Raw genomic sequence first — 20,796 nt, forward strand, 5'->3', positions numbered from 1 at the left:
CTCAGGAAAGAAAAACTAATGAAAAATATTTCAAAGAATTTAACTTTTATATAAATTATGGACGTACTTATTTCCTCCATTTCCTCCATTTTGTTTAGTTGGAAGCAGCAGGAGTAATCTGTCCTCTGGTCTTTCCCATTTTGAAGTGTGGCATGAGAAGACTGCTTTAGTTTGACTTTTTGTTGATAAAATGTTGTTCTAAATGTGGTTTTTGTCCTGCCGCATAAATGTATTCAAATTACAGGTTTGATTTTTCTACATTTTTCATTTTATGGTTATGCTTCTGCAATAAAAAAAAGTAGTGTGAGTGGTCCCTGCACATATTTACCAGAGTGCCAGTAAAGGTGGAGGTCGCTGTACAAGGCAGGCTGCAAAATAAAATGGACATCATTTGCTTTTCTTTCAAAGTTTTATGAATGAAAGTTTAGAATGACCCCAATATAACAAAGTTCCATTAAAATCCTGGGTACACAAAGACAGTTTACCTTTACTCATTTGAACGTAAGACTAGTATGTTTCCAGTCCCAGTCATTTATCTCCTTTTGTTCCCTGGAAAACCATTTGCTCCAGACGGAGCGGCGTTCCAACAGGCCATGTCTGGACTCACAATCCACTTCTAGATAAAACATGTCGCTGATGCTACCATCAACATTGTTGAAGCTTTCGTAAGGATTATCCAGATCCTGTCAAATGTGTAACTGTGGGTGTGGTGGGTTTGTGGAAGCATGGTGTGTGAATGTGTGTCTGCGTGTGGGGAGAGAGAGCACCTGGATTTAAGTAAACTCAGACAATTTCCAGTGAAAAGGCTCCACACTCCTGGCCATTATGAGCTTTACAATGAGCCACTGGTGTCTGTAGGAAGACAGTTAACAAAATACAGGAAGGGACAGGTTACTTGAAAAATTGCCATTGTAAATTCTCATAGAGCATGTCTGTAGCAGTCAGGGATATTGTCTGTTTCTTTTCTAACACAAAGATATTCCTACGCCTTGAAGTCTTTTTTTTTTTTTTTTCAAATTATGTCATTACCACATACTTCACTGGGAGTTTATGATCCACAAACAAAGCAGTGCAGAACTGGGAGGTAAACAAATAAGAATGTGGTTTAAAAAAAGATCATGGTAAAAATTAAAAAGTATGGCATGGACCATCAAGTGGCCTTTACTCGATTATGCCAATTAGTAAATAAAAGTCCACTTGAAAGTTAGAAAGATGAGCCTATATTAACACAGAGGGCCTCTGGGGGAAAAAAAAGTATGCCACACTTCTCAGATTTATATTTGTGAAAATGTTAACCACTTGTTTTCCTCTCACCTTTAAAATATGCACACAATTGAAGAGGCAGACAGCTCCGTAAGGTACAGTAGCACTCCATATCATGTCGACCGAAAACCTCTGAATTACACAATTCATAATTCATCTTTTGCTACTGTTAACATTTCAGTTTGCTGCTGTAAGCCGTGAATGAAAAGTCAAACTCTGAACACAGATACAGAAAGAGAAAGTTTTATTTTCCCCAAAGAGGTTGCACAACATTCTGAATCTTTTCATCTCAGCATTTGTTAACGTAACATTATTACAAAACGTGATTATCCCCTATACACCGGTACTAGAATGTTATTCTGGAGACCTTCAAGAAAAATAAACCAACAGGCTGAATTGGTCAATCTAACATTAAAATATAGATTACAAATATATATATTTCTTTCAAGAAAATAACAGAATCTAGATTCATACCCTTTAAACCATTATAGTGGGCCATAGGAAAAATACACGACATGAAGACGAATGTTTTTTTGTTTTGTTTTTTTTTTTTTGTGAAAAATACACTTTAAATAGCCCCAATGACAAACTGGTAGCAGCCGCAAATGCTGGTCTTTACAGGTGAAAATGTATCAAGTTAATTGGATTTTGGTTCACACAGGCCTGAAAAATTTATTTTGTAGTCCTAAATGCATAATTGTGCAACACGTCTTAAAAACTAATTCATAAAGTCACTGGAGTTACTGTGCTGGATGTTTCCATCTCCGTGTGCTGTGACTGTTTGGTCCTTGGTCTGAAAACCAGAAGCAGGAGTGTTTATAGAGCAGGAGAAGAAGTGATTCAAGGCACATTAAAGTGACATAAGGCTGGTCCTTCATTTTCTGGAATCTAAGAGAATCTCTCATCCATTCGGTTTTATGTCCTGAAGATAGACGAACTAAAAGCAGAGCGTGACGTTGACTCAATGATTAGAGCTTTTTTTGGAAACGCTTTGGTTTTGCGAGAGATAAAGGAAAAAAAAAAAAAAAAGATGCACATCTCATTTAATTTGCTTTGTTCAACATGAGTTAGCAGTCAGGAGCTGAGAGTTTAAAGCAGCTCAACGTTAGCTAGCAATCCAATAGAAGAGGCTGATCCAGGTCTACCTAACGAGAAGTCCTGTGGAAAACCAAAACTTGATTTTGTAAACTTTGGTTTTTCAAATTAATCAATGCTGGAGGTATTGATTTGGGACATTTGAGGCCTTACACACAGCAGCAGAGGACAAACCACACACACCGTCTCAGCTAAATGTTAACCACATTACAAATAAAGCGCCCTCCACAAAGTGTCTCACTATCACTTCAGTCACAGCTTGATAGTGAAAATAAAAACCAATTTACAGAATTCAAGAAGGAATTTGTCCCGACAACAAAAAGCTTTTTTTTTTTAACTGTAGTAAAGCGTTCATTTCAGTCAGCTAATACAAAAACCAAAAAAAAAAAAAAAGAAAGAAAGAAAAGAATCAAGTTTGTTGTGAGATTTAATGGCAGTCCTTGTCCAGTAGCTGCCGCTGGAACGCCAACATGTGTGCTGTGCTGGAATACGAACATTCATATTCTGGAGTACAAAAGGCCGTTTAGAGTTTCATAAAGTGTTTACTGCTGGAACTCCCATTCAACAAGATCTGTCAAACAGTAGAAAAAGTGCGTCTCTTATGATTTGAAAGAACGACAGAAATGATTTAGGAAGAATAGACAAAAGGAGTTCAGGAGTTTGTTCCTTTTGTTAGAAGATTTCATTTCAGAAGCTGGAAAAGCAGCAAATTACAGGAGGAGGAAGGTTTCTGTAGTTTCCAAGGGAAGGTTTGGTGAAGCTGAGCCAGCCGGGAGTGTTTAGTGCTCTTCCAGCCAGGAGGGACTTTCCCCGCCAGGCATTTTCAACTTGATGTGGAACTGCTTGAGAGTCTGCTCCAGCTGCTGCTGGTTCCCAGCGTAGTATGCAGCTATAGCATTGTGGAAGAGGATGAGCTGGTTATGCAACACCTTCACCTGATGGAGGGACAAACAGCAAAGAAAGGACTTCAGTACACTGATCCGTACACTGAGATCTGGGCAGATTTGTTGGTCCTCTTGGGTGGAAGCTGATTTTATTGCAGCTACATAATCTCACACTGACAATGTGTAGAAAAGTGAAACTCTTGATTCAAGAATATTCATTCTCATGATTGGAGATGCTTATTTTGAAGAAATATATTTGGCAGCACAATTATCATACTCCTAGTAATCACTTAGCAAAACTGGATAATCATTTAAATTTGGTTTTTGAGTTGATGAGTTTCCCAGATCTCAATAACTCAGGATGTCTGGTTTCTCTGAGATACAAACACCACAGAGATACTTATTTTAGGTTTCCAGTAAGATGGACGGTAGAAAGACAAAAAAAAGTCTCTAAAATATATCTTGCTGTGTGGTGTTGTCAGATGAGATTAGGGCAAGACTAAAAAAAGGATAAATGGTGGAGAAGCATGGCCACTATGGTGACGGACTATGAAGCTGTTTGTTTCCTTAGAGACACTGTTAAATTGCACTCTACTAGTTAACTCAATTAACATTTCATCTGGTCTTTCAACAGATAAACGATACATAAAATATAGGGGTGAAGCGACTGCAGTTTTATGGTTGCGTTTCCATGACAAATGCGTGCAAAATGTTATCAATATTCCACTAATTGTTGAAAAAACTATTTTGCAATTGCAGTGTTTTCATTAAACAAGAAACACAATCTCATGTGAATAAGTCTGTTCATGCGATAAGTCATTAAAAACCGTCCTGCACTTCGTCTTTGTGGTTTGCACCAGTGGCAACATCCGGTTGATGATCATGTGACTTGTCTGATGTGAAAGAAAGTGCTGTTCTGTGCCGTTTTACGAAATAAACCCATTTAAAAATCGCCTCTTGCTCCTCATCTCTCTCTCTCATTGTAGAACAAATAGAGGACAGTCACTGATATTCAGACTTTTGTGGAGGAAGATAAGGTTGTTGGTTAAAAATTGGTTTTACATGAAAGCATCAGCCAACTGCTGATTTCTCAAAATTAATGAAATCAGAGCAGATTTATAAGCTGGCAAATTTATTGGTGCATTCCTAAAATCATATGGGTCAACTCACGATAGAAATATTTTTTTAAAAATAATGTAAAATGTTGTTCTCCTGGGAAATGGAAGAAGGGGAGGTTGAAAAAAAAAAGAAAAAAAAAGATGCACACACACCAGATTGAGCCATTTTGTTAATTATGTTGAATGAGGGATTGCTTTTGCCACTGAACTAATTCACTCATCTTAAAAGGTTTGATTTTTTAGTGAGAGATTATAGTACGGCAATAAGAAAAATCCAGGATTTCTACACATATCCAAAATGAGCGCCAACAAACATGTGCCTCTGTAGGTCACCACAGCAGAAGAGCCAGAAGCTAACCTTGTTCTCCTCCAGGAACTTGAGCTTCACAGAGACATCGTTCCGCATCCTTTCAAACTTCTCGCGGTGGATCTGGAATTGCTGCTGGGATTGCTCGATCTTCGGCATGGTGTTTCCATCACGTGGCCCGAGGTTCAGCTCCTCCAAATCTGTACGATATGCATCGTACTCGACCCTGTGCATGTTTAAATAAAGAACTTGCATCAGATCCATTAAAGCATGTGTTTACATTTTATGCAGGAACAATCGGCTCAGAATGTGTTCTGAACAGATTCCTTGAAACACTAGAACAGAACTGGAGGAGGAACCAAATCGCTCTCACACGGGAATTACCTGGCAGTCTCATACTGTTTGATATTAATCATGGTGTCTTCGATTGTTTTGTCTACAAGTGTGTCCACGCTAGAGATGAAGAAGTTGATGGCGCCCAGCAAAGTCTCTCCATTTTTGGACAGAAGCCTCTGCGTGTCGGCGTTGTAACCAAACTCCTCCTGAAAAACCAGATGGATAATGGCAAAACTGTTCAAGCAAACAAACATGTTAAAACAAGTAAGACCTTAACACAAAAACTATCAAGTTATTTGTTGATGGGTTTCCTTCTCTCTCAAAATAATAATAATAAAAAAAGTCCAGCTCAAACGCACAAAAGACGTCTGATTTGTCAGTGAAATCTTTACTAAACAATTCCTTTAATTGTTGGCTTAAGGAACAGTGAAGGCTTCATCTTTATGGACTGTTTTGAGTCCATCATTAAAAAAACAATAAAAACAGAAAAATAAAGTTCTATTGGTCAAGGGGTGTGAATACTTTTACAAAGCATTGAGTAATGGTTAATTATTCACCCTTTTCTAAACAAAATGTAACTGCTAATGGTGGGACTCCTCCGTCAACATTTTGTAATTGATTTAAAGGGTTTGTAATTAATGGATCGCAATAAGTCAAAAATATTCAATCCAAAAACCATTTTTGATGCTAAATTATTGAATAAATAGACAAGTGAGCTCAACAACAAAGTTATTACAGGTTTTTGATCTGTTACTGGTGTAAAGTGCTTTCTAGTTTTTCAGGAACTCCTGATCATTCATGTAACGTCTTTGAAAAAAAAATAGTCTTTAGAAATGTGGACATGTAATTGTTTTTATATTAAACATAAAGTTTGAATGCAAAATGTCTGCCTGCTAAATCCACTGCCATGAACAAACTGACATCCAGAAAATGCAGAACTGTTAACATAACAGTTTATTGTTACGTTAACAATAAAGATATTGTTAACATAACTCAGTGAGTTTATTGCTCACTGAGCTGAATGGTTGAATTTCTGACTGTAATACGTTACTTTGCGCATCCTTTTATCATTTTTTAAATATTTTTTTGATTCATATTGTGTATTTAAATCAATTCTGAATTACAAAAAATATATATATTCAAATGGTCTACTCAGAAACCTCATGACACCCTGCAGCACCATGGCAGCCCTAAGTTTAAGACCTCAGCTTGAGGCCATTATTAATTTTAACACATCTTTGTTTACATTTTTGTTATGCAGTAAATGGCCAATATGGCTGAGCAAACATATAAATGAGTTATTTAGATGTACTGATTGAAAGAAGAATTTGTTGACTAATCATGAACGCGGCTTCCTCCAGTTTGTTGAGCTCCTCAGAGCCTCCTGTAGATGAATCCAGCCAGGTGAACCGCTCACTCACACATTGACTCACATGGAGCTCAGGTGACTTGAGGCTGAGGTCGGCGAAGGCATCGCCAAGCTGCTTCTGAGTCTGCATTATTTGGGACAGCTGATTGGCCAGTGCCTGAGCCAGCTTGATCACATTCTGGTACTTTCTCTTGTTTTCACGGAGCAGCTCGATCTGCGCCTCCAGCTCCAGGTCCACAGTCTTGGAGCCGCGGCCCAGCTTCTCTGACAGGATCTGCCGGGTGCACTGCAGAGGACAGCAGACAAATGATCACAAACACTCACACTGGGAGGAGCCTAGGCTTGGAATGACACACTTTTTATGAACTGTGATGCTGTGAGAGCTCTGATGGAGCCAGCTCTACATTGTCCAAAAAATAAAAATAAAAAATCATCATCCTCCAACTACTTCCTGTTGTCTTCTTCGTTTTTGCCAGTAGTAACATCCAGCTGTTAATCATGTGACTCCTCTGATGCTGAAGTGTTTCCATTACACATTTGTGAAATACATCTATTTTGACACAGCTGAAAAACCACCTCATCCAAGTGCAAAACTTTAGCAAAAAATGTGAGTTTTTTTTTTTTTAACTGCCATGTTTCTATCAAATTTATTTGCAGTTTCATAGTTAATGGAAACACTGCTACTGTAACCAAGTGACAGAAGATAAACAGGAGGGATAAGGAGAGAAGAGGAGGAAATGGACAGAATAAGAAGAGAAGTGCAGAGAAATTTACTTTATACGTGTTGATGCTCCACTTTCTGACCAGGTCAAGTTTTTCCATGGCGGGGTTCTTCAGGTCGTCTGACAGGACCACCGCTCCGCTGCCCGGCGGAGTTTGCATTGTGCCTGGACAGTTAAACGACATTCACTTAGTGACTGAAATATTAATATTAAAAGGAGAAAGAAAAACTCTAGACAGAAGCCAACGTCTATGCTTCTTAAAACAGGTTATTCTGATTGTCAGTACTAAGGACAAAGCTCAGAAAAACAATGTTTAAGAAATTAAGAATAATCTAATTAAAATCATGAGCCTTTTCAGAGCTGAAGAGAGGATTAGAGATGTTTTATAGACATTAAGAAACTAAAGAGCAAATGTAAAGAGAACCCAGAATGCAGAAAAACAATCAAGTGAAAATTCAATAAAACAGCAGATGTATATATTTATTTATAGTAAGCAGATTGATGTACAGATTTTTAGTGAACCAGGTCACTGTGTAGATGATTATGAGTATTTCCCTCTGTTAAAGCAGACCAGTTAAATATACAGACAGGAGCCCTACAAGCACATTTTGACGCTTATGGTCTGGATTTTTAGTCGATGTTTTTCACTCAGAATGTTGGTAACAGTGAAGTGAGCCGAAATAATCAGGAGCGGCAAACAAATGTGGGCTTACTATGACTGACAATATAATGAAATATATTCTGAAAGTCATGCAGCGAAGATGCAACTGTTGCCCAGAGGTTTGAACAGGCAAAACACAAACAGAATGGCGAGAGCTGAAGTGTGTGTGATGTTTGACGATGAGGACGTCCAGAAGCTCCACACAGAACCATCACAGTTAAACTGTGGCTGAAATGCAGAGGACTCAAAGTGAGCGGAAAGAAGGCAGGTTTTACATTCCGTCTATGAACAGTGTGGTAGCTGGCACTCACTAGCACCAAGTCATCTGGGCCAACTCACCACGTTCCTGCTGGGCAGTCGATGTAGGTAAAAATATCAATTCATCAATTCTTTGAGTTCATTTTTATAATTCTAAAAAAACCCATGGGTCGCCATGGTGAGCACCTCACCCTGTCACTACATCAGCTGGCTGTCAGATGAAACAGTTATTCATCTTGAGTTTATTTGACTTTGGCAAGCAGCTATTGGTGGGCATTACATATTAATAACCTAAATCAACCAATCAAACTAAAGCAGTTGCTCAGACTTCCCCCCCAAAACACAGCTTACTGCTCTTGTTTGTCTGGAACTAAAATGGCGGCGGTGCGATGTTCTAAATTTGGCAGTTTGACATCATTTGCGATCAGCGCCATTGTGATCTTGTGATGATACAGTTGGCTCTGATACAGATGAACTTGGAAAAATCAATCTATAAATGCCTCAATTGATTAACTGAGAATTGGAATTGAGCATCAAGACCTGCTTTGTGAGCAGAGCTTCAGTCATTTGATCCAGGTGTTGGACCAGGGAGGCCCTCAAGAACTGGAGCTTGAAAATCCTGATCTAAGCTATCGAGACATTTGCCAACATTCCCATGAAACGACTGGATCTTTGTCTGATCAACTCTTCCTCCATTATGTGAGTAAGGCTCCATTTAGAGTACTCTGTGCCACCTTCTGCAAGGATAAAATACTGCGAGCAGGAACCGCCAACAAGTTGGAAATGTAAAAGGAATTTCTCCCAGATAAAGCTTAAGGTTCTAAAATTTGTTTCAGAAAGATTCGCATCTAAATCACCGAAAAGAAACTAAAGACTATTTCAGCTAGACGTGCTGATGTAGAGGAAATATTTAGAGAGCCCACAAGCGAAAAAGGGAAAGAGTTTTGTCAAGAATGAAACGCAGCCCGCAGAAACAAGCAGAAGATTAAAATGCGTTGAGTTGTGATTTATTATTGTCTAGTTGAAACATTGTAGCTTCAGGTACCTGAATCCGCCTGACTATCGCTGAAGGAGCGCGCCAGGCGGCTGGCGACAGCCGAGCTGGAAGCTACAGGATTCACAGGAGAAGAGGGCAGGCTTGCCGACTCTGGGAAACATTCACAATTATGATTCAGCAGTAGATTTACTTCCTGCCATTAAATTATAAACAGGACTATCCCCATCAGTGTTGACCCCTCTTTACAGTAGAGTTTACACTGCAGACAAGAGTGCAAAATGTACAAAAGGGCTTCCTGAATTGCTGAGGAGAACAACGTGGAAAATAACCATGGGAACACTGAGGTGAGCAGGCTGCCACAGCTCTCTGCTCTGCAGGGAGGCTTTTATTAGAATTTCTAACAAGCACCTGATGATGAAAAGGACATGAGGGTTAAACCAGGAGATCAGAGCAGACTCATTCAATTCAAATCAGCGCCCTCTTTCTCACATTCAAATTTGTCTTTCAGTAAGGATTAAAACAAAGGTGGAGAACTGGGACACGTGCAGATTGTTAGGCCTATTATGAGCATAAATTTTGTGGGACGATAAATTGTCACAGTAATGACTGCGATACATGATAATATTGTTGCTTGAGAGCACTTTCAAGTAATAAAGTGATAATGACATAAAAATAGAAATTCGCTCTCTCAAAGATTAATAAAATCTAATTTTGTAAAGAACGCCTGACACTGGAACTAGACGACAGCCTAAACAAAAAACATCAAAAACAATAAATAAAACGAACATAAACACACTACTGAAACCAGAAATAAAATGGATTGTGAAGTCTCTAAAAAAAATTGCCCTTCAAAAAAATATCATCAGAATGGAAATGATTAAGTTCATTTTATTTTATCGTGTGACTAATTGCTTATTGAAATTGGCTTACAGATTGTAAACACAAAGAGCTGCTACATGAAAGACTGACTAGAAGACTCCTGCTTCAAAAACTTAACAGTCACGGAACAGAAAGACAAAAAGAGGGAGAAAACAGGGGGTGGGGGTAATTGTTTACCTTTGTGTGGTCCTGATTCGATGATGCCCTCTGGTGGTGAGACAAAGCTGCTGGCAGAGACAGAAGAGTCCGAGACCTTCATGCTCCCTGGAGGAGCAGAGTGGGAATCCTGTGGAAATGAGACTTGTGTTCACAGTGGAAGTGGAAGCTCACATGTGGTCACCTTACTAAAATAATGGCCCAAGTCATTTATTGCCAAAGGTGATTTTTGTAGAAATCACACTCCCTCTCTTTACAAAATATGTTTTAGGTAAACAAAAACAACAACAACAAAAAAAAAACAAAAAAACAAAAATCACATGACAACAAAATGACCATTATTTTAGGAGGGGGAGAATATTTAGCAGAGAATTGCTGCACTACAAGTTTTAGGTAAAGTTTGACTGTTAAGAAATAATGAAATTGAGGAGAGAGTGAAGATGCCAAAGACTGCGCCCAGAGGCCTACCCTGAGGAACACCTTGTCTGGACTCTGATCCAGGTCTCCATTGCTGGTGACGGGGATCTCAGCGGCTGAGCCTCGGTGACAATCAGCCATTGTGCTCTCCTGGAACCAGGAGGAGAAATGGAGCCGTTACTGGAGCAGAAGACAGAGAAGTCAAAGAACTCTCCACCCACACAGCTGTGTTCTGCCACCTTCTGGACAATACCCCAATAATATTGGCCAAAATCTAAACAGATGGGCAACTTCCCAGTGAATAATCATCTGAATATTATACATTACATGGCAAAAGTATTCACATCGGCTGGATTTTCACTTTTTGTCAAGTTGCAGCCACCAACTTAAAAAGAAATTTTATGCTTCTTTGGTCAGCAAACAAAAACATGGCTGCCTTCTGAGAAGGAAGAAAAATTCAGAAAATTGTGTGTTGACTGTATTTTTGTAGAGGTCAAACATAAGGGGTGCACAGATTACAGTTGTCTGGCCAATTGGCGATTACTGACATTTAAAAAAGCCTGACCTTCCCATTTCGATATTTTGGTCTGAAATGTCACTAAATATAGCGAGAATGTTGCTGAGTTGGCCACAGTGGAGTGACTTTTGTTAACTGCAAAGGTGCAGACGTGACCTGGTGGGCCGGTCATTCAGTCAGACCTCTGACAGCAGAGCAGAAGAGGTCAGTGGCTGATTTAAGATCGAGGGATAAGATCAGCTTTAGATGCAACTATCGGCTGATCACCAATTCCCAAAATTAATTACATTCGGAGCAGCTTTATCAGTGCACCCTTATTAAACAGGGTTAAGTTGACAAAATGGATTTCAACCTTTGAAAAAAAATCGCAGGTCCGTGCCGACTCTGGAGGAGCTGCAGAGGCACAGCTCCAGTGGGAGGATTTACTGACAGGACAAATGGCAGCTACCTCCTCTCAAAATTTGACCTTAAAGACGCATGTCTTTTTCTGCTTCAACTGCAGAAAATACAACAAAATGTATTTTTTTTAAACAACAAAAAACATTCCAAAGGGGTAAAAATGTATCATCTCAAGCTTGAATTTTCTTTAAATAATCCAGCAGGTTGAAAGGAGATTTTCATGGTCATGTTAATGAGTTAAATGTTGACCAGGACATGTAGCTCTAGTCCAGCCAAAGTCTGCGTCAGTTATTAGCACTACCATATTTTAAAGCAAACATACTGGCTGATTACCAGACAACGTGATGCAACATGCAGAGAGAACGACATGTTTTCCTTTTACACAACTAACGTCAGGTGTAGAGGCAGTATGTGTGTATTTAAGGCCTTACCACCAAGTCAGTCATCTTAGATCGACTACTGTATTACAGTTTCCGTCACGCTAATTAAAGGTTGATTTAAAAAATTACTTTTCAAAAAGGGGTAAACAGCTAAAAATAACTAAAGCCTAGAAAAGTAGTTCAGCATGTTCAGATGGAGCCGTTTGTGTGACGCACACAAACAGAAGAGGAACTATGTCTAACAATACTAGAGAACTGCAAAAAGTTCCTAAAGTCTAAAAGCTGCTATTGACTATTAACTTAGAAAACAGATCCCATTTCTACAGCTGGAGCCTCAATGTGAGACATGGAGTCTGAAAATAAAGACTGTTCTGAAACATCTGTGAGCTGCTTCCCTGGAGAGCCACAGGGTGTGGCTACACACACTTTACACACGCTGGTTATAGACTCAGGACTCGCTTTAATTTTACAGCCTAATCAGTGTGGAGCTGGAAACTGGGACACTGACCTAATCAGCATGACACTCTGAAGCTACTCCACGAGGTTTAACTGTGAAAGCTGCAGCTTCAAACGGCTAAAAGAGTATTTATGAACAGTTTAGACTGTCAGTAAACTCTGAATAAGATCCTTCATGCAGTGTGTAAATAATTTAAATAACTGTCAGATCATTGGGTAACAGGATCCTGGTCTTGTAAACCAAGTGTTTCATTTTGGAGGTTTTGTTCATACTAATCCACTAAAATATTTGTAAAACACTGCTTTTATCTGATTAAAAAAATTTAATGATCCTACCAACAGTTTATTCGACAAATGAACTGATGAGTAACCAAACAAAAAGTTAAAGACTGAAGAATATAATTTACATGAATGAAATAAAAAGTGATCAACAGTGTAGGATAAAAGGTAAATAAATAAACTTTTATCTGATCAAATATTGGGATCTAAGGCAGACGTATAATTCAGCCCTGAATAATTCATGTAGGGCTGCTCCCACCAGTCCTATTTTTGATGTAATGTGTTTAAATCAATATTTATATCGGACAATTTTTTTGTGAATTTGAACTTTTCACCGTTGCATGAAGAGTTAATTTACTTGTTTAAAGTACACTGGAGTGTTTGGGTGATCCAAGGTTTCGTTGCAACACAACAGACATGCATGAGGAGCTGAAGAGACGACAGCGGCTGCAGAGGAGACGCTGGAGGCCAGATCGGTTTTACCTGCACAGTAAACTGTGAGGGAGACTCCTGTCAGTGTTTATGGAAAAATTAGTGTTAATCATTCAAGTTTGAATGATTTTAATTTTTAATTACTTTTTTTTAATTACTTTTTAAATTTTTTTTATTAATTTTTAATTAGCTTTTTAATTACTTCTAACTGTAAAGATAAAATAATAAACTAATTATGTTTAAACCAAACTAATCAAATGAATTTACTAACTATATAATTGTTTAAAGGAGAGTGGTGCTAACATGATTTTTCCTTTGGAGTTTCATTTTTATTTGCAGTTCAGTCTCATATTAGACATTCTGAAAGCCAACCTTTTTATTTCTAGATAAATTTTTATTATAATAAAATATTATATGACATATATGTTATACATCATAACAAATAACATTTTATTTGTTATGAAAGAACTGACATGTCTTACATTTAACTAAATTCATTTTAATATACAAATATTTGCTACATATTTAAAATGATTTTGATGATTTTTTTTTTAAATATGTGCAAAATATTAATTATTTTCTTCATTTTGAAAATGTAGCTCAGATGGAACCAGCCAATCAGTGGAGGTGGGCACACAAACACACAGGTGCAAAATGCACCCAGGGTGTGTGTGTGTGAGCGTGTGTGCATCTCTCTCTCTCTCGAATCAAGTTTGATGAAAAACATCTCCAACTTTTTTTTTAAATACTAAAGAAAACAACAAAAAAAAGTTGACAGAATTAGATGCCAAGAAAAACTAATGTTGGTTTTGTTGACTAGTCACAGCAACCCTATCTGACCTTTATGATTCTCTGTCAATTTTCAAATAATATAAAATTTGCTTTAATATCTGAGTGGAATGCTTCTCTTCATTGCAACAATTTAAAAGGAACATAACGATTAGCAGAGTCACAATTTTAAACGTACATATGTGGCAAAGTGTGTTGACTGTTGTATTATGTGACAGAGCCATGCATAATGAAAGGCCATGGGACACCAGCATGCAGTCAGCACACACAGGCCTGGCTCTACCTGTCTGACTGCATGCTGCACATCAGATTGCTTCCAGTCTGATGCTCCGCTTTATCTGATTCAGTGGCGTTAAGAAGAACAAACAAAGGTAACAAAGTTTTGTAAAGTAGCTAGTAAACTTTATTTTTCATTAGAGATGTACCAAAACTATACATGCCTGCCTGTCATGATAAATTTTGTTGGACGATAAATTGTTCCAGAAGTTATTGCGATGAACAATAATATTGTTGTTTTGAGGCCACTGTTACATAATACAATGGTAATGACAAAATTATAAGAACACATTCTACAATAAATTTTGAATTCTAATAAACATTTAACACTTGAACTGGAAGACGGTTTAAATCTCTAAAAGAAATAAACAAATAAAATGAATTATGAAGTACTTGGACACAAAATTGTCCTTCAAAAAAAGGGCTGGTTGAGACCAAAGCACCAAACTGAAGACTTTTATCATATAGTTTTTGATAGAAAGAGAGAGAGAGAAAAAAGATGAACGATAACTTATACTAATGGAAATTATTGAGTTTGTTTTCATTTGTCACATGATTCATTGATTTATTGATTATTGTGACAAGCCTATATACTTAGGTATATATGCCTTGTTTTATAATGGCAACCCTTTAAAGGATGGGGCCTGAACATGAACCAATTATGACGCCTCAAGAGTCAAACACACTGGAGACAGCACACTCACACACACACACACACACACACACACAATGGTAAAGAGGCTCCAATCGACTGAGCCATGTAAAGTGACAGGATGTAGTTTGAATCCCTACAGCTGGAGACGAGCCAGACTGGTGAGGGAGTGACTGGTGAAAACAACAATCCCATTGTCCGGCCTGCGACGTCAGCAAATAAGGAAATGCTCATATATTGCCTCTTGACTGCAGAATGTTCTGCACGATGTGGGACTGCAAAACAACCACAAAAAAATGAATCTGTAAACTGACCCATGATCAGCTATGACCAGCACAGATGTTCTGATGTTCAATAAATGCAGCAAAACCAAGAGCTTCCAAAATATTCAGCCTATAAACATCAACCAACATCATGTACGTTGATGCACTTTTAAGTGGAATAACTAAAATGGAAAAAAGTACTTGGGATATGTGCTTTATTATTAAATAATTAAAAATCACTTTATTTAAGAACCTGCAGCACATTTTTAATCCTTCATTTGTAGATAATCTAATTTGGAAGGTCAAAAAGAAATCTTCCAGTAAAAGCTTTATTGGTGCATCTTTGGGAACTGTCAATGCAATTAGCAAGGTAACCCTGAAGTGACATCAGGCAACAGTCTGAAGAGCTTCCAGAAAAACAAGAAACGTGGCACTGCAACCAAACTACAAGGATTTATCATATTGGCTGCAAAAACCTGCAAAGAAATAATTACTTGTTGCAAGGTGAGATTATTAAAGTATAACACTTTGTAACACAATGAAATGCATATACAGAGTTAAATCAGTTTGCAGTAAGACAGAGAGAGAGAAAATCTGCACATTTGATCTTCTATGCAGAAATGCATGAAGCGCATCACTGAGCAACAGCCTGCCAGTTGGGAAGAATGCCACCAAGCCCACAACCAACATCAACAGGTTCCTTCCAAATGCTCCAGCAAAGCATCTTAAATCCAACACACAACTTCAGACTAAAGCAAAGACAGAATATGCAACGCAAGCACCCTAATAATTCATTTCTAAAAAAAGAAGCACAATCACGTGTAACTGAATAAATGGATTTAACAGGAAGAGCCCGCCACCATCACTGGAAACCAAGAAATAAAACGCGATAGGCTGCAGCGCAGAGAGGAAGTGCCAGAAAGACTTGATTTTCAATAATGAATGTAAATAAATATCACCTTTGTTTCAGAGAGAGAATCTCTGTTTCCCTTTGGTGTTCCGGCCGATTCAGCCTGGAGTTTAGCCCCGCTGCCCACCCTGCTGGACGCCACGGTTCCCGACAGAGGACCCTCATCCTGCCCCTGAGCATCCTTACTGGACGACTCTGCGGTTTCTTCATCACTGTTAATATCGATCTCATACAGTACGTCAGCTTTGTCCTCTCCTCCCCTGCTACTGGGTGCTACCTCTGGAGGCACATCCTCACTCAAACTCTCCTCTGTTTCATCAGCCTCCTCACAATCCCTCTGAGGGTCCTCTGCTGAGGTCTTCCCCAACTCAGCCTCAAGACTAACTTCAGACATCCCTGAAACAAGACACACAGGACAGGATGAAGACGTCCACAGAGCTGCTGCACTGCAAACGTACGACAGAACACCAGTTAGCAAAGGGATCCACTGTTTTTTCCACTTTCAACACCAATCCAGATATCTGAGGTTTAGTATCGGCTGATGCCGATCCGATACAGAAAAACAGAGATGAACTGACTTAAAATTTTTCTTTTTTAAAAAATACAAAAAGTACCTAAATACAAGTTTATTTAATACCTTTGCACCAGTACAGCTAATTTAAAGCTTGGTCAAACATGTAAGAGCAACACAACTTTAATTTGTTCAGTCAGTGCAATTAGGAGGATAACAGTCAATGTAAAATTAATAAAAAAATAAAAGCAGAAAAACTTTAGGTTGCTTGGTGAAATATGCAAAAACAAACTGCAACAAACCTTTCAAATGGTTCTGCAAGTGCAAACAGGAATTCTAAATAGAACATAAAGTAAATCTGGCACATCGACACTGATGATACGCCATGGAAATTAATTTTCAATATTGGGACAGACACACATATTAATATTGGATCACTACATCTCGAGTTAGCAATACTGTTGAGTAGCAATAAAAGGTGCCTTTACAAAGTATTCCTAACCCTTCGGTGTTTCCACGTTTGTGTTACAACTACAGGAAAGAGAAACAAAAATGACACTTTGCTTTAAAATAGTCATGAATAAAAAAAACTGAAAAACTTGTGGATTCAACCCATTTTACTCTGACACCCCAAAAGAAACCCAATGAGCAAATTGTTTTCAGATGTCAACAACAGCATTATTCATAGAGGCTGCAGTGGCTCAGCTCAGGAGGGAGAGTCTGTCCTGGATGTAACCCAGAGGTTCTCAGGACTCACTGTCCTGCATGCTTAATGCGTTCCCTGCTGTCATACGCAGACGCGCGCACACACAACTTAACAAGTTAGTGATCTGCAGGACAGATGCAAATCTTTCAGTGTCCAGCAATTCAATTCCAATTTTTAGGGTTCAACAATTTTCAATTAAGAAACCATTTTTCTAATCAGACTAGAGATTCTGTTCAAATTATGTGACAGTGTAACCAAAGATAACTTTTATTTAAAATAATTCTACAAAGTTCCATACTCTATCAAATTCCATCAGTTTAAAGTTAAACAAAACAGGTTTGTGCATAAAATTCTGTAACTTAAATTGCCAGTATTAAGTTAACTGAGCTGCCAGGCTTTTTCTTCAATGAAAGAATATCAACGAACATATAGTGAGTGAGACGGTCTTCTACGGCTGAGTGGACGCGTAATGCGATGCGATGCGATCCTGTTTGACTGTTTAATTCTCCATTTTATGTTGGTCATTTGATCAAATAAAACAAGTTCATACAATCTGAGCATCCAGATTGATATCAAATTGATGACAAAGTAAAATGACCAGCATGGTGAATATAAATAAGGAATATAAATATAAATAAGGCACAATCAACATGTTGATGCTCTAGCAAATCATCAATTTTGCATAGTTTCATGATTATGACACTATTCTTAATCCAGTCTGGTTACAGTGATTGGTCAATTTCTATCAGCTGAATACATGGGTGGGGTTTTGTTTTAGTGACTTATTTTATTTTGTGCATCAACCAATCATTGTCTCTAGAACACAGGACCACCCCTAGCAACGGGGTCAACCACAACTCCTTACTAAAACATGAAGTTGTGTCATCTCCTCACTCCCAGCAGCTGACTCAATCCTCTCAAGTTAGGGCTGCTTGGCAGAAATTATCAGGCCAAGATGGAAGCTGTCTGAGAAGCCTTTAAGAAGAGAGGGCCAGCTCTTTCTCAAATCCACAATGATCTGTGGTTAGACTGAAAACTTCTGTTCACAGACTCTCTCCACCCAATCAGCCTCAGCTTAAGGTGGAATGTAGTTCTGTAAATTTACTCAGGGGGCTAAAAACAAATGCACAAAACACTCTTCTAATTTTTTTAAATAACTTTCTTGTGTGAACACTAAACTCTACAAGAGGTGGAATCCAACAGTTATGCTATGCAAATAAAAGATAAGTGTAGCCAACAAGGCCAGCTGAGCCTCCATGTAGAGCAGATATGCTCAAAGGCACAGTCAGGTGTTCCTACGCTCACAAACTGCTCTTAAAACAATCAGGACATTTACCTTCTGTTACAGCAGGTCTCATCAACTGTGACCTTACAGAAATCCGTAGTCAGCTGCCTTATCTTCAAATCTGCACCTTTATTTTATTATTTTTCCCCCTTAAATCTGTAAACTCTGCATATATATTAACATCTGTGAAATGCAATCTACAACACACTCCCTTTAGAATACTTCCTGAAAACCTTTGCACACACAAAGGTATTTTAGCAACCCATCACGTATATTTAAATTGCAATTAACAAATAGTGGCACAAAAGTTAGAGTTGTTCCTCTGTGTAACAACCTCACACCCCGGAAGAGACTCAATAGTTGGCAAGGTTGGGTGGATCGCCTGTTGCAGCACAGTCACGTGACGAAGGCATCAAAAAGTACTATTAGCACTATTTCAATCCAGAATCGTCCTGTTTTGGTTCAAGCGATCGCCTCAACTTAGCCAGACATAACATATTTTAAAAGCAATAGACTAATATATAAGAAACGTGCCAGAGTAAAACACTCATGCCCACACATCTGAATTAAGGTGAACGTCTCACTAGCAGACGTTGACGCTTCTAGCCTGGGGTAATGCGGCTAAATAGCAGACAACAAACTCAAGAAAAACTTCTACTAAAGCATGTTACCTGGCTATAAACTGCAACATATTTTTGATTGGAACGCATACCAAGCCCAGCAGGGGAATGACAAAAGCTGTAAAGTTGGATACATTACCTCTCTGCGGATGCGGCTAACTATTAGCTGTGAACTGCTAGCCGTCGCAGCAGTTTTCTGAAACCTTTAAGCGCTGCCTCTCCGCCAAAACCAGAGGTTCTCTTGAAAGCTGTTGCGCAGTCTGTTAGTGCAAACTCTGCGGATAAACTACAACCTGGACATCAGTGGTTCCTAACGCTCAACCAAGGCAGACGTGATGTCTAGACCCCGGAAAGACTCCAATACCAATGCAGGCCCACAAAGCAATTATTATCAGAACAAAAGCTTTGGAGTACGCGGGCTCCCCCTGTTGTTGGAAGATGCTCTTTGCAGTTTGGCAACTCTAACTTTTAGGATTCATCGTAAAAAATAAAAAATAAAATAAAAATAAATAAAAAAAACTTTATTAGATATTAAGGTATCCTCAAACCTGGAGCATCTATATTTAATACTTGATTATTTTTTTACTGAGTTTGATATTCTACAAGCGCTACAGTACTGTACAGCCACCTTTGTTTGCATTGTGTTATGTTGCTACCACAAACTTGAATGTATTTTATTTAGAGTTTATGTGCAAGAAGACTAACACAAAGTAGGGCCTAATTGTTAACTGGAAAATAAAAGATGCATGGTTTTCAGTGCATACTTTTTATGCAATCAATAAAAAGTATGCACTGCGTAGAGTTTGAAATTGTTACAGATTCTTCTTTGCAAAAATTCTCAAGCTCAGTTAGCACTGATTTTCAGGCCTACTTATGGATCTATTGAATTTAAATCTTTGCTTCTACTTGGCTGTTCTGATACATGCTGCTGATCTTAATGTAGTGATTAGGTTGAAAAACAGACTTGTAGAGGCCAAGTCTGTGAGGTTGTAGTAGAACAAATGTAAAAACTAAGAAACTGATGAGCTGGTTGAAGACACAGCCACCAAAGTCTTTCCACCCTATTGAGATTTACAATGACAAATCCTCTTCAGTACACCTCTTCAAATCTTCTGGTTAGTTTTTTTCAGAACTATAATTTTCCAGTGAAACCACTGATTGATTGATTTGAATCTATTCTTGGAGTCACCGTGAACCAAAAATAATACAGGTTTCCTGAAGGTCTTGGGTTAAAATAGACTGATGTTTAGAACTGTTCATAATTCTACCTACCTTGGAAAAAAATACTATGTACCATCTAGAGAAAACAAACCCCATAGCACGATGATGAAAGTGTTAACAAGATACAAGAAATGCTGGAACACTCTCAATGTTTGAGGCAGCTAACATTATCATTTGTTTTTTATATTTTTCTTGTTTATATTTTAATTGGATCCTTCTGCTTGTGTTATGTGGGCATCTTATTATTTAAATGTATGTTTATCACTTGTTTATCACTTGTATGTAGTGTAACGACTTCCACAAATCAGAGCTGCTGTCATACAGAGCATCAAGGAACTCACATTAGCAAACATTGATAATTGTGTTTAATGAATTTAAATGAATTTTTACCTGCAAAATAGATACCTCGTTTATACCATTTGTTCAATTTATCAATGAACACGTCAACAAACATTACTGCTGCTTTTTGTTTGCAGTTTGTTTAGAAAACTTAAAATATGTTGAGTTTGGGCTGTAAACATTTTTTTTTCTAAAATAAAAATAGTCCCTCAATTATACATAAAACATGAGAAACTTTAAGCTGTTTTGTTTTTCTGGTGGAGTTTTCATATCAGATTTCCTTCTCGTAAATATGAACT

The 20,796-nt window shown here is 38.1% G+C and overlaps 1 protein-coding gene across 4 annotated transcripts; it reads right to left on the reverse strand.

Annotated features, from left to right (window-relative positions):
• Positions 1–1,490: 1,490 nt before the first annotated feature.
• On the reverse strand, positions 1,491–19,341 carry LOC106941890 (arfaptin-1-like). Of its 4 annotated transcripts, XM_015025036.1 has the most exons (10): positions 19,077–19,341; positions 15,865–16,211; positions 10,514–10,612; positions 10,067–10,175; positions 9,059–9,160; positions 7,147–7,259; positions 6,437–6,658; positions 5,052–5,209; positions 4,719–4,893; positions 1,491–3,293 (listed from the first exon to the last, which is right to left on the reverse strand). In XM_015025036.1, exons 2-10 carry the CDS (start codon positions 16,207–16,209, stop codon positions 3,138–3,140), a joined length of 1,479 nt encoding a protein of 492 aa, XP_014880522.1. In that variant the 5' UTR covers positions 16,210–16,211; positions 19,077–19,341; the 3' UTR covers positions 1,491–3,137. The 4 variants fall into 4 exon arrangements, with proteins under 4 accessions (XP_014880522.1, XP_014880524.1, XP_014880523.1 ...); XM_015025038.1 differs by lacking the exon at positions 15,865–16,211 and having other exon boundaries at positions 19,077–19,337; XM_015025037.1 differs by lacking the exon at positions 9,059–9,160 and having other exon boundaries at positions 19,077–19,336.
• Between the last annotated feature and the right edge of the window lie 1,455 nt (positions 19,342–20,796).

Source organism: Poecilia latipinna, unplaced genomic scaffold (assembly GCF_001443285.1).
Source record: "Poecilia latipinna isolate Pla-1442-1.1 unplaced genomic scaffold, P_latipinna-1.0 Scaffold3924, whole genome shotgun sequence".
In the NCBI taxonomy this organism is placed as follows: domain Eukaryota; kingdom Metazoa; phylum Chordata; class Actinopteri; order Cyprinodontiformes; family Poeciliidae; genus Poecilia; species Poecilia latipinna.

What these genes read in the sequence shown, in the direction of transcription:
- LOC106941890 (XM_015025036.1), bottom strand. Translation starts at nt 16,209, where the DNA reads ATGTCTGAAGTTAGTCTTGAGGCTGAGTTGGGGAAGACCTCAGCAGAG. An exon ending in ATTCTCTCTCTGAAACAAAG is followed by an intron (nt 10,613 to 15,864) that starts GTGATATTTATT and finishes TCCTGGTTCCAG; the next exon opens with GAGAGCACAATGGCTGATTG. An exon ending in AAACAGTATGAGACTGCCAG is followed by an intron (nt 4,894 to 5,051) that starts GTAATTCCCGTG and finishes AAACATGCACAG; the next exon opens with GGTCGAGTACGATGCATATC.